General features: G+C 38.1%; 1 protein-coding gene across 1 annotated transcript; it reads left to right on the forward strand.

Annotated features, from left to right (window-relative positions):
- The first annotated feature begins 2,828 nt into the window (after positions 1-2,828).
- LOC134136280 (UPF0500 protein C1orf216 homolog) lies at positions 2,829-3,641 on the forward strand. The gene has a single exon (XM_062568059.1). It carries the CDS (start codon positions 2,829-2,831, stop codon positions 3,639-3,641), a length of 813 nt encoding a protein of 270 aa, XP_062424043.1.
- The last annotated feature ends 14,018 nt before the right edge of the window (positions 3,642-17,659 follow it).

The following is a 17,659-nucleotide window of genomic DNA, read 5'->3' on the forward strand; positions in this document are numbered from 1 at the left end:
AAACTGCCTTTCTTCCTGTCTTCGTACTCAACATCCTAATCTTTTTTGGCTAAAGGATTCAATATATATTCACTTTCAGGCAGAACCTGAATCTAAAAAAAATCTGTTGATGCTCTAGGTGAAATATTAGAAAGTTGTGAGCAAGAGAAAACAGGGTAATAATAGCAACATACAAGTAGCCTTAGCTATAAATGCCACTTGCATTTTAGCAATAATAAAGATGTATCTCTATTCATGTGGATATACTATGCTGATTCTCTAAATCCATTAGACTGAATATCTTTTGTTATTAAGCTTCATAGATTTTAGCCAAAGTCGTAATATTTTATAAAAAGCTGTCTACCTCAATGAGTTTTGATTTTGTTTGTAGTTTTATTGTTTAGTTGATTGCATCAGATGTCATTTATTCCATCCAGATTTATACCTATAAAACATTTTAATATTATTATTGGTGAAAACTAATTTGTTGCACAAACCAGTTTTTTTGATCCCTCTTCTCCTTCAAAGAACACCACCTGCAAAATTTTACTGAAAAATTTAAGGCTACAGAGAAAGCTTTTTTAATTCTCCAGTCTATCACGATCTGTTAAGACTACTAGAAAATAGTTATTTTGTATCAAATAGCTACAAAGTTGGAGATGAGGAACAGAATACTGTCACGGTAGAAAATTATTACCTTGAGGCTGTGTACTACCTAACACCTATCCACTGTACTCTTTGTAGCTGGGAGATGTGCCTGCAGTACTTTGGAAAGGAGAGCAGCCAAAAATAAAAGACTAAATACATAATGCTGTATTATAATGTACCTTTTTAGTGTGTAAAACACACAAAATTCCTGTTATCTGAATTCCATATTCTTCAATTAAAGTAACTTGTGATTCAGATAAATGGAAATCACCAAGATATAAACTTTCAGAGGTTATTAGCTCACTGGATATTAATCTCTTCCTAGTATTTATACATTCTGCAACATGATCTGGTACATAAACACAGCATGTTTAGTTATTTTACCAGTTCAACTCATAACACTTTTTTTATACCAAAAACTCTTATATTCAAGTTAGACCTCAAGGTACAAATCTGAATTTACGCTAAGTGGAGTTCAGATGTTCAAGGCTTGAGCTATATCCTGGTTAACAGATTCATCAGAAAGAAAGATAATCAGTACAGATGAAGACTAATAAATGATTATCTGTATTGCAGAATATGTAGAAGTGGAAATGGAATCTACCTTCATTCTTTTCCAGATCTAGGAAAATGCTAGATATTGTCTTGGATTGGTTCTTTCTTTTATTTATATTAACAGAATGGAGTAGAGAAAGTCTTGGGGCAAACTAATTCCTGTGGCAAACTGACTGAAGTAGGTGCAGGCTTTTGAGCTGCGAATTTTGTTCCTGACATTGTAAGTGAGAGAGGAAACTGAAGGTAATTTTTCTAATATCAAAAGTGCAGATAAAATTTACTGTTCTGTAGGGTTGATACTCAATACTTGAGTATAGAGCTTTTTTCTTAAAGACTAGGGCAGCATAATTAAATGTAAGTGTTCTTTATACACTTCAGTCTGCAGTTTCTGCCTGCTTTTATGTGTAGTACTCAGTGGTGTTGAATGCTTGCTTCACTTTTGGATTTGGTTTGTAAATACATCTAAAGTTTCTCTAAGCATGTACACAGGAGCCCAGAATACCTCGCTGTCTTTTAGGTGCTGTATCTGTTCCTCGATGACTTATAGGGAGGAGAAGGGCTGGATATATTGTACCCCTGTAGAATGAGTAAATCAGGCACTTTTTTCTTTTCTTTTTCTTTCTTTCTTTCTTTCTTTCTTTCTTTTTTTTTTTTTTTTTTGTTTTTCTTTTTACTTTTTTTTTTTTTTTTGATGTTGAAAGAATGCCATCTGATCCTGGCTTTCGTTTTGATGCACAAACATAATGTAAAAGCTGGATGCCAAAGAGCAATATCCTCTGGCGGGGGGGCGGGGGGAGGGAGAGAGAAAGAGAGGAAGAGAAAAAGGGGGGAAAAAAATCGAACCAAACCCTGCACTTCTCTGTGATTGGGATTCACTGCGTTGTTGCTGGGTGGAACAGAGCAATGCTGTTGCTGCCGCTGCCTCTGCACCGTGATGTTTCAGTTCCAGGTTTTGCTGACTCATATTCAAGAAAAACATGATGCACAGACACAATGCACTATAACTCTTTTTTTCCCCCACTAGCCACGGTAAGTGCATTTTTTCCTGTCTATGGGTAGCCTAGTGCTAATGTAGCTCTACTGTTAAAAGAATTAATAGGGAGGGGGGAAAGGCAACCTTGTAAACAAACTGAAGGGAGACAGATTAATCTAGGACAGGGAATTTAAATGCAACCTGCTGTTTGTGGTACATCCACATCTCTTTAAAGCTGATCAATCCTGATAACTCACCTATCACTACAAAATACACTTGTTGGAGCTGTGCTCGTAAATGGGAGAAGTGCTTACAATACCCATTTACAACTGTATTCTGTTTAATTAGTCAGCACAGGCAGTGCTGCAGGGATAGATCACTTTGCTTTAAAGATTTGAGAATGTTAATAGTACAGTATATCATTTTAATTATTATTGGATTAATGTTGTGTCTCAAAGAACATCTAATGCAAATCACAAGAAATGGCCTGAAGTAACCCAAGGGTTGTGCTTTATTAGAAAAGTAATAGGTCCATTGCTTAAATATATAGAGAGATTCTTTCTTCAAATGTCACTCTGCACTGGGCTTCTGTGTGTCCACATGTCTGTGTGTTGAAATGAAACCCTCTTGCTTCCACTTTGTCCACAGCAAGTTTCTGTAGCTCATGCAATAGATGGCTGAGAAAGTAGGTTTAATGCCAAAAGATGAAGAGGAGATCCAAAATAACGGTGATGAAGACCCATTCCAGAACTGTGATGCCGTGACAGCATGCTCCAGCTGTCCTGCCAGTTCTTTGCTAGCCAATCTTCATGAAGGCAAGGGAAGCTCAGCAGCGCCAGAAGGACCATCCATTCTCTCTAGCCTGGCCATGGTCCAAGAGAAAGCCCCTGCTGGACCAGAGATCATCAATGGTGACAAGGCACAAAGCACAGCCTCTGGGTTCTCTGAGTATCTTTCAACAGATGTCAGTGTGTCATTAGGTGGCTTGTCTCATCTCGTGGCAGTTTGTAAGCTGGAGTCTGTGGCCATATCCTCTCCATGCACAGAAAGCCTTTGCTGGGACTGCAGCCAAAATTCAGAAGAGTCGCAGCTCCCAAGGGCCTCTAGCAGCTCTCATGAGCCACGAACTATCACTGCCCTGCTAGTAAGCAAATTCAGTTGCTGTCATGCAGGGGCTTGTAATATGCAGCACACTTGCAGTGGCACAGAGGATGATACAGTCCCTTGTAGCCTGGGCCAGGCAATTTGGATGAAGACCACAAAAGTAATGGAGACCTTAGAAAAGAGGAAAAAGGAGGAAAAGGAGAAGTATCGACTCCAGATAGCTATGTATCGAAGACTTCTGCTGTTGCGCTCAATCAGGAGCTTGCATAAGCAGCTGGAGCAGCAGCAGGCCAGATTGCAGGAATGCTATGGTACAGTAATAAATACCAAGAAAGAAGTGTTGAAACACATTCGCTCAGCCTCGCCCTCACCCGCACCATAATCATGTTGCTGCATGCAGAAATGAGCTTGTAATGCCACTGGAGCCATCAGAAAGCTTTCACGCCATAGGGGTAGTGCCCTTAATACCCAAGAGTATGTGCCCAAGTCTACTGAGAGCAGAGAGGGAGCAACAGAATAAGAAGAAAGAGGAAGTTAGGCTGTTGGCCACAGTATTCATCTGGAGGAGTCTGTGCAAGAAGCTGACTGCTGATTCACACTCAAGGCCTCAGGCTGGAATAGGATATTTGCCATATAGGTTTTCGAAAAGAGAAAACTGGAAACCTAGACTGACACCTGATCTGTAAAGCTGATCAGATACCAGAGCTGCTACCTACTGAGTATATTGTATTGCACATGTCCTGTGTACTTTCAGCAGTAACAAAACTTGACCAGAAATAGGGCTCGTTTGTCCTCAAGGATACTCACGTTCTAGAAACTGGGGTAATTAAAAACAGTGAAGTTCAGCCTTGGTGAACTGGTGAAGTGTGGGCTCCCCATGGATTTTGTCTCAGTGCCTCTAGCTGCTGTGGATTTTCAGTGCCTCTTAGGCTTCAAAGCCTATGGTGCAGACTGAACATTTAGCCTCTCTTCTCCACCAAGCTGCCTGTTTTTCCACAAAAATCTAAGTTCATCGTATATCTGTGATCTCTATCCTTCTACTAATGAAAGCGAAATTATTGTGGGAAGGTAGGACAGTCAAATACAGGTACAGAGAGACAGGGCAATTGCATAAGCCTTATTCCTTAGGAAAGCAAGCTAAAAACAAAGGCCTCATAATCTGGCATTATATTGGAAACACAGACTGGCAGTGCCAGGGGAATGTTCGAGGTCTGCACAATTATTAATCTGCTGCAAACTCCCAGTGGCATTAGTGTCTGCAAATCAAGCATATTTTGTGCCTTACTGCTGTCATTTAATGGAAGTTAGTGACAATTAGCACTTTTTATCCAGGTATATTAGACACTTGGAAAACCCTAGAGCAATCTTCCTAACATTGCAAGGTTAGAAACCCTGCAGGGAATTTGATGTCAGTAAGCAACAAACAAATCCATGGAAAATGAAAGAAAATAGATGTAGCTTGTTTGTGTGCTTTCAACATGAATCCCTATTGTTGTGTAGTAAATTGAGCAGGGGGTTGTGCTCTTTTAGAACTTGAACCAAAATGATTCAGGAAAAATAAATATTGAAAAGTTTCCTTGTTTGAGCTTTAAAGTGATATGTAAAAATATCTCATTTTCTTCAGATACTTATTTCTGACCATGTCACCTTTTCATTTCCCTGCTATGTCTTTCTTACAAATGTTTAAGCAGATGAATAATCATATAGATTTTTTTTTTTTTTGCATGAAAAGGTGAGTCTTATTAGAAGTCACATCCTTTTTGGGAAGAGTCTGCTATGAACACGAAACTTTTATGTGCATGCATGTGGGCACATACACCTAAATACAAGAGGTGATGCAAAATTAGTTCCTCTTTTTCTGTAGCAGAAGCAGGAATAGTATCTCCAAATGATCTTTGCTGTCAGCAAAGAGTTTGGCTGATCAAATTCAAATGCACACATCTATGAGCAAGGTATTGAAATAATTCAAAATTTGAAGTGCAGCAAAACATTGCCATTATTTCATGTCTGTATTTCTGTGCACCCAAAATTACAGAAGCCCTCTGGGTATGCACCACCTCAGATAGGCTTATTCTGGACCTGTGTGTAGCCCTGTTACAGAGCATCAGTGTATAACTTTTTAAGCAGAATTACAGCAAAAACATCCTTGGCATCAAAGAGAGATTTGAAGAGGTATCCTGCACTGCCTTGTTTGGGGGATCTGGGTTGCCAAGGGCCTTTAGTGGGCTGCAGAAAAGAGAGTTGAGGATCATATATGACTGGGAGCTGTCGCTCCGGAGCTCTGATGTCATCCATGTCTTTGCTCAGCTTTGGGAAAGCTGTTCTCCCTCTGTAATACAGGTTTCCTAAAGAACACTGAAATATTACACACATCTCAAAGGTAATTTCTTCTTTCTTAATATGCCTTCCAAGAAGTAAGGATGACTATGGCCAATAGGCCTGTACAAAGATTTTGTTTTTTTTTTTTTTTTTTTTTTGTACATCCTAAACAAAAAAAAAGCCTTTTTTCATTGGTTAAGTATCAAAGTAAATGTTCCATTAAACCAAACATGAACAAATCACTATTTACTTGTCCCCTTTGGGGACAAGGAGTGTGAGAGAAGGGGTTAATCTCTTTAAAATATTACTGAATTTTGAAATCAAATGTCAAATTCTTGCATTAGGAAGAAAGCCAAAATGGATATTTCTGTTAATTCTTTTTCGAATATAAAAAAGAAAGTAGTTGGCCCAAATTATCTTTTGAATTAGATTCAACTTGGTTAATACTATCACTCCACTGAATCTCTACAGAAATATACATAACCCTCCCCAAAAAAATCTGTTATGCAAAGTAGCTATTTTGCCTTGGTAGCTGCTGAAGTACAGTGTTATTCTGCATTTGTTGCAAGAAGTGGAATGCTCTATGTTACTATCTGCTGTTTTTCCTATATACCTGGAGCAAAAACACTTTTACTGAAGCAGCCTTAGTAATTAATAACATTGTTTGCTGCTCTCAAACAAAGCTACTTATTAAAATAGCATTGAATTTCTTTTTTAAAGACAACTAGGAAAACATTAAAAAATACTTCTCACGCAATACACTGCAGCAATAGTTGGACTGTCCAACTGTTCAACTGGAAGTGCTTTGTGGCAAAACTGTGACAATCCTTGTTTTGTTCACCAACTCTCACAAAAATTTATTCATCCTAATTGAGAACCGTAGATGCTTCTGCAATATGAATATTAAATACAAAAAGATTTGTGCATGATCAATGCTGTCTGATAGCTGGCAAGAAAATAAAGCCAAGACGTGCTTTGTCTGTGCACACTTTCTCCGTGTAGTGCTTTTATGGATGTATGCAAAATAAATGCTAACTGAAGAAATAAGAACATTTGTCTTTGCAACAATTTACTCTTTAGCTGGTGGTTATAGTGTGTGGCTACTAATAAGTGGAGTTGGGCAAACCTATTAAAAACTACAAGCTTTTAAAATGAGTGTATTTTACAAGCTTGGAAAATGTGGCTTAACAGCTGCATTTTCTCCTGTGTGTGTTAGTTGTTGAAGGCAAGTGGGAAAGCACCAGAATACCATGAGTAATCCAAGGAGGTATTTTCAGGCAAAGTAGAAAAAGCAACAGAGTCTAATGAAAATGTATCCTCTCAAATTGCTTGATCTCCTTGTGTGGCTAGGAGGTTCAGCAGCTTGGATAAACTTCAAATGCACTTAAATACTGTATTTTTATCTGAACCCAAACTGTATAACTTTAGTCCTACTAAGAGGTACAAGCACGAACTACTGACATTTCATGTATGCCCCTAAGAACTCACGCGTCTTGGGTAACGGTAACAAAACAGGCAATTTCAGTAGGGCCTTGCCCTCCGCTATCTTATGGCCTGCCAGAGAGCCTCAGGCTAACAATCTCCAAGAGAAGTCTCCTCTTCAGCCTGACAGCTTGTGTTATCTACCTACAGCAAAGGCTGAAGTTAAATGATGCTGCCTGAGCCTTACGGTCCCAGTGCTCACCTACCGACAGCTCTGACGCTTCCCTAATCGCACAGCCAGCCGATTCAGCGCTCTGAAACGGCAGAAAGCAATAGCGGTTTCACTTTGAGCAAGGGGAAGGTGCTGCCTCCCTCGGAGTCATTGCCATTGCTGAGCAAGATGTGATTTCTGCCTCCTTAAAAGCAGAGCTTTTAAAGAACAGAATGAAATTATAAATGATTAAGTGACAAAATGCATTACTGGGACCTTCTTTAACAAAAGCTGCTTTTCCTTTGCACCTCCAGCATTTCATTAGATCTAATTCGCTAGTCTGACCCCTACAGCCCATCCTCAAACTGGCCCACCCTGGAGACCTGTTAGCGCTGCGTTTTTGCTGTTTCTGGTGTTGATGGCTATAAGTCAGCTGAGATAAACAGCCCAACTTCCTTCACTTGTTACCTCTTGTGATGAGATACCAGGTTCTGTGAGGGATTAGCTTATTTCTTCCCTCCTGATATTTTCATATGTCTATCACATTACTTAATTAGAATAGCAATGATTTTACCTATTTATAGTAAATTTGCAATATTGTGGTAAATTTATAAGCCATGCATTACTGAATGCAAATATTCCTGCACTGCTCAGAGGTACAAAAATCATGGAGTCTAGGCATGACAGAAGCATAATGAAAGATTGTTTAAAAAGGAAGATGTTTAAGTCTCTCCCTGGCTGATGTAGACTTACAGAAACTCTTTAGCATCCTTTTACAGATTATTTCTACGAATATCATGAATGTAGAATGTAAATGCAGTGGAGTGTATCTTTTGCTTACGACTGTTGAAAGTAGCACAATAATGCAAGAAGGTACTTCAGGTTGTCTTCCGATGGGACTTGACTCTGAATACATGGGATAGAGATTATATTTTCTTCAGCCTCAAAGCTCAGAAGTTCAGATAACCGTGACACTCAGAAAAGTTTGGATTGTAGAGGAAGATGGGAATGAATGGAAATACAGAAAATGTTTCAAGGTTGATTATTTTTCTAAGCTGTTGAGAATGAAAAATGGAAAGTTTCTTGGCCAATTAAGGATGAGCATTTCCTCTTTCCTGAAACAACTCTCCTAGATCATTGGGATAAATGCGTATGAAGGGGTACTGTGTACCTGTAATCTTGGAATCGATACCCATCTCAGAAGCTGCCTAACAATGATTGCTGTTGGTGCAATTCACACATACCGCTTACTTCCCTAGGTTTGACTTTGACCTAATCTGAAACATATAGAAAAATCAAGGGTCCTACTGACTTTCAATGATACCTGAATCCAGACCAGGCCTTTTAGGTGGTGCACCTTGTCCAAGTCCCTTCTCAGATGTAATACACTTCTTTCTCTTTGTGTCTTCAAACAATTACAAATCTTTTTGGACAGTACTAGTCTTACTGGTTTTCCTACTGGAAAAACATTTAGAAGATTTGGGAGAAGAAAGAAAGGGCCTTCCTGTATACAACCTCTTGCTCTATTAAGAAAGAGGGAGGTGGTTGTTGTTCTTGATGAAAACTTGTATTACAGAAGATGGCTCTGTGAAAACTCTTCTCAAGAGTTTACTTAAACCTCTTCAAAACAACAGTAGTTCCTACAGAAATAAAACAATAGTAGCTGGGAAAAAAAGAAAAAAAAAAGTTTCCCTATTTGTTTTGATCATCATCTCACAAAATTTTAGTAAAGTCACCAACACCAAAAAGAAAAAAAGTTGCCTGCATCACTAACAAATCGAGTCTCTAAGTCTGCAGCCCAAAGTGACTTTTGTTTGCATGAGAGGCAAGGAATTCTTGAGAATTTCAATAAAAGTTACAGTTTCTCTTTGATGAGTGGGGGTTGGAGAGGAAAGGGAATGTGTGACCATTCATCACAGCTCCAGGCTCATTAGTACCCAGGAACTTTCTACTCTAAATGACAAAGAGTTTCACTGTCACCAAAGAGAAATTGCTGCTGACCTTAGACCTCTTTTTGGAAAGTAAAATAATGGAGCACAGGAGCAGAGTTTGATATTTGACCGAATTCTACACAATTATCATGCATGTGTATATAATAAAATTAATTCTGTGTCTCTGCATTGTAGCCTCCGGCAAGCAGCGTACAATCAGTTTTGTATGTATAATAGATCACAGAGTTGTTCATGAATAATACAAATGCATTGAGCAGATACTAGTGAGTGAGGATGTTTGTCTTTGCATGGAATCGAAGTGAACATGTAATATTGTGATAATATATATTTGATGAATTCAGGTCTGACTTGCCTTTGCCATAGCCTGCTAATTCCCCGACAAGGGTTGCCACAATAATTGAGTTTCCAATAACATTATGATTATTTCCACATGATAATTTAATTGTAGGTATTTTTTAATATTGTAATAATGTAGATTTGTGATTATTATGCATTTGCATGCAGATTTTCATGGTGACTTGGAGCACATCCCTACATTTATAACTTAATTTCCTATATTATTGCATATATATTTTGGGATGAACTTATTAATGCAAACTAAAAAAAAAAAGTAGATCTTTTTGGTCATTTTGCTTTTATTATAAATGCCTGAAATACTTACTCATTTTTTTAGACAAGTCCAAACAAGTGAATAAACAAAAGACAACCTTAATTCACAGATGGAATAATTTAAAATAATAATAATATAATTACAAATCATGGCAGATTTGTCCAAGTTAATTGGGATGCAGACTGGTTCAAATTTTTCATTACTGAAGCAAAACCTGTTTAGATGAAGGTGCTGTTTTCCGTTCTTCCAATCCCCCCATATGAAGAGTTGGCAAAGTAACATTAGCTCAAAATTAATGAATCCCTGTACAGTGGACATAACACAGAAGCCTCAGCAGCTAAACCTAGCTAGATATTATTTTGGCAAGCAGTACGTACAGTAAGAATAAAATTAGACTTAAAATGTCATGATACTAGCAATGCTCTTAACCAATTTATTTGTCCACTCTGGAAAGAGGCTGGTGGTTTGCCAGATAACAGCCTTCAAACTGCGTTAAAAAACCTTGCCTGAAATTGGATGAGGCAAAGGGAGGTTGGCCTTTCCCCAGAAATAAACGCTGATCTTGTTAATTGGGGCAGACATTCATAAGATCCTACTGGCACCGTGCTTTCTGTGGAAGAGCTCTATTCCAATTTTATCTAAAGTTTGAAGAGGGGGAAACATTTTACAAAACAGTTCTATTTTGAAAAGAAATCTTCCAGAGAAAGAGATCCTTGGGTTGCACATTCATCTTTTCTCTGATCTGTCTCAGACATGTAGCTGAAGGAACCTCTCCTCCACTTGCTATCTTTAAAAGCTCAGCTCCTCAAATTCAACTAGAGTCATAACAGAAGCTGAGTTCTTTGTCTCTTCCAAGTTATCTGTAGCTGGCAGGTTGCATTTCCATCGCCTGTGGTGGACTCCGCAGGCACATGGAAGAGGAGCTGGGCAAGCAGTTTTGGTCCAAATTTTTAGATTTGGATGCCTAAAATTAGGGAGTTTAATATGTAATTTAGTCCCTTTACATTGTTCTTAAATTCATGCAGATTCTATTAATTCCATTAGGCATCATTAGGTGTGTATTTTTAGTTTGAAGGTATTCCTTGAAATCAACAATATAGCAGATACAGTGAAATTAAGTCCATTCTCTTTCATATTTCCTGGCTCTGTGGACCTAAAGCTTTGGAAGGAAAAATAAAAGCTTGACTTAGGCAGCAAGAACAGTAGCTATTGTTCTGATGTGTGTGATGATCTCTCTCTATACAACTAAATTTCACAGAAAAGTGACAGGTTGAATGGCTAAATTTGATTCCATTCTGAAACTCACGGAAGCCATTTTTCTCCAGGTCTTCTGTAAATCCAGTCTTCAGATAAGAAGAAATTGGGCTGCTGATGTCACTGGAAGCAGTAAAAGTATCAAAATACAAAGGCTGTGCCATCAGCATGAGAACTTCACAAATCTATACCTGGCTGTGCTGAGAATGAGTGACAGTTTAACACAGGTGACATGGAAGATCACTTCAGTGGTGGTGGGGCTTATTTTTTTAAGTGAAACTACCACCTCAAAACTGAAGATGTCTATTAAGCAGTGGCGTTAGATTTTAAATGATCTCAGCCACTACTTTGCACAAGGCAAGCACCACGGAGTATAAAAGTATCATTACCTTAGTAAATCCTGTAGGCAACATATAATTCCTGCTTGACACAAAGGTGATATCTACAGTTGTTTCAGATAGCAGCTGATTTATATAATCAGACAATTCATTATCTTCATTTCTCTATGTCCATGGTGTTCCTTACTAAGGCATGGTAGGTGGGTTCACATAAAATTTTGAAGTAAACCTGATAAAAAGTATTGCTTTTGGTTACATTCTTGAGTAACACATGCTTGCAAGTAATGTTCTCTGAGGAAAGAAATTGAGGCTAAACTTTCAAAACGTGGGGAAGGAAGCAGTCCTGGCCTCTCAGCTTTTCCAGCAATGCAGAGGTTAGGACTTGGAGCTCAGTTCCTTTCCTATCTTTATCTGATGGGTTTTGAATGGAAGTCGCCCATTTGCTTGGCAAATGTCACCTCTCTCCATTTCTTCCCTCACTTCCCCAGTGAGGGAAAATCTCTATAGTATTTTTAACTGAGAGGAGGTGGGATGGTGTCCTGCAGCCTCTCCTATTAGAGTTGTTTTTCAGTGTATAAAAAAGTTGAATAGTTTTTTTTGTCTCAGTGGCTAGGCAGGACTCCAGCTAGATGGCAAGTGTGCTCTCTGTGGCAAAATATGACAGTTTTTCCATAGGAAAAAAATTAAGAAAAATGCTCTCCTCCTTCTTGTAGACTCAACTATGTTATTGCCTGATGGCATAGGTATTTTCCTGAGGAGGGCAGGATGCATTGGGTTCAGATTCATTCAGCAGAGGATGAGTTTGGATGCAGGTGCTAATCAGTAGGTATGGGATAAAATGCCCCTTACTGGTCCTGTTTCATGACTTCGCTGCCTCATGCCCTTTGCTTTCCTCACAGTATTTGAGAAAGAAGTGTTTAATTTCAGGTCACATGGAAGGCTTCTTTCAATATAAAATCATCTGTTGTTGCCATTTTGCTTCTTCGGTCAAGAGAAAAATCAAGTTTGGTTTTCTTGTAACTGATTTTTTCACCTGTAGTTGAGTCTGTGAAGCAGGGAGACCATATAATTTCTGTATGAGGCAGAAGTATGCTCTGTTGTGCGCACACAGATATTTTCCAGCCTATTTTTTAGGAAAGCATTCTTCCAAAATCATTTAAGTAAGGAGATATTTATATATTGCCCACCTTTTCTAGGGCTTGAAAGCACATGATTCATGATCGTTAGTTGTTATTCTCATAATGGGGAAGGTTTATTGGCCATAATCCTGGAAGTCCCCTGTGTGTCAAATGATCACTGATTGTATTGGAAAAGAGTGCTTCAGTGACAGCAAGCAGCCCCAGGGTTGAAAAAAGTGTCCCTTGTCCCTGAGCAATAACCTGTACAGATGATTGAGACTTGTTGATAGACCTCTATGGAAGTCTTAGCTAGTTGGGACTTAACAGTGTCTGACTTGGTGAAGGATCCTTGAGTACAAGATGATTGAAGTTGATTTGTCACCCTCATCAAGGAGGGCATAAAGGTAGGCAAAAACTGAACATGCCTTGAGACCTAGGCAGATGCAGATTTACCACAACATCTGTCTTACAGGGAAACGAAAAAGAAGACGAAAAAGAAAAAGAAGACGAAAAAGAAAAAGAAGACGAAAAGAAGAAAAAGAAGAAAGAAAAGGCTTCTAGAATTTACAAAATGTAATTATTAACTAATTTTTTCATCAAAGAGATTTGTAAGAAATCTATGAGGTCTTTCTTGGGAGATCAGTGGTGTCACCTCACATGTCCTCAGAGTGCCAAACGGTATAAAACACTGACTCTGAAAGTACTGCATGGTGATAAGCTTCAACTCCCAAGGGATGCATTGTGTGTACATTTTGTTATATATAATGATACACTGAAAGGGCAATGTAGCTGTTAAGGCAATGCTGCATGTCTAAAAAGAACTTATTTTTCTTTCAACCAATAAAGAGAGAAAGAGTCTTTCAGAAAAGCAGTTAAAATAATATCATTTAAATGTAATGAGTGATAAAATACTAGAGAGAATTCACCTGTCAGATGACGAAATTTAAAACATGAGGTCTTCTGTGTAACATATACACTTCAAATTGGACCATTTTCCTGCTAAAGCAATAGATCTCTTCCAAAAGCTTTTAAAACAGTTGATATATATATAAAATTTGAAGGCTGACACAACCAGCATAATGGAAACAATTATTTAAAACAGAGTATTTGAAGAATAAAGCATAAAATGTAGTCATTTTATGTACTCATTCTTGACAATGTATGAGATGCTGCAAAATTTAACAAGACCAAAGTTGGTTGTGAGACTCTGGGAGTGTTTCAGCAAAGGTGATTTTATAATAAAACAATTCAATGAATATAAAAAAATACCCCTAGAGAGGTCTACAACACTAACAACAATATTTTGAAATTAAGCTAAAAAAGACTCATGTTCCATTCCCTTCAACAAAATTTCTCGTGGATATATTCACAAATTCTGTATGGCCTCAGTGCATCTGGGCCCATTTTCCAGTAGAAATACTTTTACCCACAGAACATATGGAAGTGTATGTGAGTGTTTTCTCATATTTTTGATGCAAAAATAGTCGCCTTACCTAAACTTGACATGAAATGAAACTGAGGATGTGAAAATCCAGTCAACAAAGTGACAGAACAATTGGAGTAAGTGTATTTTAGATGAATGCAAAATTCAAATTGGACAAATAATTTATTTGATATTATTCAGAAATAAACAAGAAGACATAAAAAATAGAAAAGTGAATTGGATAGAATGGTGTAGTTGTATCTTCTGTTACCTCAGTAATGGCCATCAATCATTGTCAGTTAATTATCATTAAGACTGCATAAAAAAAGCCCCTGTGGGAGCTGAATAGTCTGCGAGGTTCATTCTTTCATTAAAGACAAAGCAAACATTATACACCTTCTTGGCTTTTTTTATATCTTTTTGTATACAAGATGATGTGGTGAAGATCAATCTTAAAATAAATAACTGTACTGAGAAAAGTAAGAGTTTGAGTTACCATATGGGTTGCTGAGAGAAGCTAAGAAACAAGTGAGTCAAAATTCAGGTAGTTATTTGTATTTGTCAGGAAGAATTTAAAGTCTTTTTTCATGTCTTTTCTATAAAAAGAAAAAAAAGAGCAGCATTGACCTTTCTAAGCACAAAATGTGTGGATCTTTAAGGAGAATTCTCACTTTTTTTATAATGAAGTATACTGTTATTAAGCCTCTAGAGTTTCTATTTTTCTGCACAACATCCAATTTGGAATGATTTTTTTATTATTATTTCAAGAAAAAGAACAAAAGCTGCAGTCACGTGACTGCAAAAGGTGATTTTCAAAGAGAACATGACTTATCATGAAATTCAGTGTGATTTGCCAATACAGAATTTTTCAGAGTTTATGAGCTGGCTTGAGAGGCTCATATGCACTCAGTGGTTTGCTAGTGGTTTATTGGAGACAGAAACAGGAATGCAATAGTAGACAAAAAGCTACTGGATACTTCCCTGCACTGCTGAGCAGCTGTTCAAATTCTCAGAAGTGCCAAGGTTTATTGATAGTGCTCCTCAGTATCAAAACCAGTAACTGAATTCTGCACAATTTATGCCTATGATATTGAGGTACAGGTTGGTTCTGGGACAGCTTCTGCTTGCTCAGCCTGGGACCCTGATGTTCTCAGGGTCGAGCTCTCTTTCTGCAGATGAGGCCTGAAGAGATTAGAATGAGCCTTTAAGAATTTTTCACATTTCTATACAATTATTTATCATGAGAGTCATATGAAGAAATTTTTCTGTTTGTTGGGATTTGGGTTTGGATTTGAGTGAGGCTGGCTTGTTAACCTTTTTCCTCAAAAGACAGCAAAAACACCCTATGAACAGGAACAGTTTTAAAGGCTGAAGTCTTTAGGTCCAGTTCAGAAAAACGGTAATTTAGAAAATCCTACACTGGGAATTAACCATGTTTTGGCCTCTTGCCTAAATAAATCCAAGAGCTGGAGTCATGTAAATGCCAGCATATTCTAACTTGGATGTCAAATAAGCAAGAGACCTGCAAATGACATATCCTCAAAACAAAATAAAGTCTTGAGTCATAACGAGCAGTGATCCTTATGAAGAGACCTGCATGAATGAAGCTGGAGTGGAGCCACCCTTTGAGGGCTTTTCAAGCTGAATACAACCCATCAGGATAATTTGTGTGCTCCTTGTCAACCTCCTCCTTTTTGCTTGCACATATCCAGATTACAGGCAGCAGTTATTGTATGATGGGCACCTAGGTGCAGATGTGTGTTCAGATCAGGTCACATAACTCAAACTCTGCATGGATCCCTTTTTTTCTTGGATATTTGCTTACGTGATGGAAAAGACTGTAGTTTGGATCAGACCTTATCAAGTCGTTTAGTTTCAGCTCCTGTCTTATATGACTGCTGTCCTCGTCACGTAATGAGCATCTTCATTCTTTTTTTGGCTGTGCCATTTGAGAAGGAAGGCCCTTCCCTGACAATCTGATTTTGCAGGGATGGGATCTATGTCAGCCTGTCTGTAAAATAGTAGTAGGGACAATTAGGCTGGAGCAGAAAGGGATAGTGCATCTTGAAAGAAAACTAAGACAGAAACCCTAACCTCTTCTAATTTACATATGGTGACATTTTGCAGAAATACGGTAACATTAGCAGTGGCATAATGAAATTCTGCCTATCAGCTGTGGAAGGAATAATGTTACTGTAAAGGTAACCTGTCCACAGTTTGTTATCAAGGAAATATTCATGCCAAGAAACATACATTTACCAATGAGTGTTAAGAATAGTTTTTTTTCCTTATTTTTTCCTCCTGGGCTATCCATCTTCCCCTACAGATTTACTGCATGATCACTCCCTTTACATGCTAATTATGTGCAGCTCTGGTGAATTTGTTAGTAGTGACACTTTGGGCACCCAGTGGGACTGCAACTCATTATGTGGCAATGTCCAGATATATCAGATATTATTAGCTGTCATTAATCTGCTGTGGAAACATTGAGTGCACAGCCAGGAAATAGAGTAAAAATGAAGTCTGCAACTGCCCTGGCCCCCAAAAGGTCAGAGGGCAAATCAGCAGGGGAGAAGAATACACCTTAAAATGGTCAGCGCTTAGCAGCAGAGTTTTAACCCATTGTAAACCAACATTTCTAAGAGGAGGAAAGAAAAAAGAAATCATACGGTTTGTAATGTAACATTCTCTCAAACTGCTATTCCTAAAGCTATTTTGTAGAACTGCATCTTAAGGATAAGGAACTATGGGAAGAGGAGGAAGAGTGAGCAAATGGTAGTATGTGTCTTAATGAGGACAGAACGAAAGCACGAAGCTTTGAGATTATGCATGCGTGACTCAGAATAGGATTAGGCCCGCTCTCTGTTTGAAGGTTGTATTTTATAGAATCAAACTTGGTAGCAGAGAAAATCCTCCAGGAATCAAGATTTTGGTCTTGCTATTCTTCCAGGATTCGAATTAGCTTATATAAATGCAGCCTCTTGACCGTGGCCACAGTGCTGGCCAGCATCTGTTGCTCAGTTTAAAAAAAGAAAAAACACATTTTACTGCATTTTTATGCATCCGTTCTGAAAAATAGTCACTTGTAAGAGTTGTGCACACCTGTGTTTGTGTAATAGTAGTGACATTGCTAGGAAGAAATAAAAACAAAAGAAAGATCCCACCTAGAATTCTCCAAAGTGTTTTCCATCTCCAAACTTCCTTCCAGAATACTGTTCAGGGCTATAGGAAATGGTAGCTTCTTTATTCAGCTCAGCCAATACAGTTGCAAGAAATCATGCAAGATTTAAGACAAATGGAGTCTTCTTTGATCTGGAACAGAAGCAGAAAACACCAAGCACAGGCAGGGGATGTCTGAGTTCAGTGATGTGTTAACTAGACAACTTTGAGAGCAAGGGAGAGGTGGTAGATTGGCTAATCTGCAGGCACTGATTGCTTATTGCCAAGTTTTGCTACAGTTAAGTGGCTACTGGAAAATTCAGGTGTTACTCACCTTAAAAGAAAAGTAAATAATGAGACTAATAGGGGGATTCAAGATAGGAAAAAATACATTTTTATCAAAGAAAGTAAAAATAATTTCCAAGATTGCGAGGACCCACATTCCTTTATCTAGAAGTTGCAATGATTTAGTTAGAAGGTTTATGTAAAAAGTAAAGGAAGGAGATCACCCTAAAACTGCTCAACAAATCACAGCTTATTCTTCTTCTAAGGAGCTCGAGTGAAATTCTTTAAAGAGCTGCCTGGAAATTTCCA

This window comes from Rhea pennata, chromosome 2, assembly GCF_028389875.1.
Source record: "Rhea pennata isolate bPtePen1 chromosome 2, bPtePen1.pri, whole genome shotgun sequence".
Taxonomy (NCBI): Eukaryota; Metazoa; Chordata; class Aves; order Rheiformes; family Rheidae; genus Rhea; species Rhea pennata.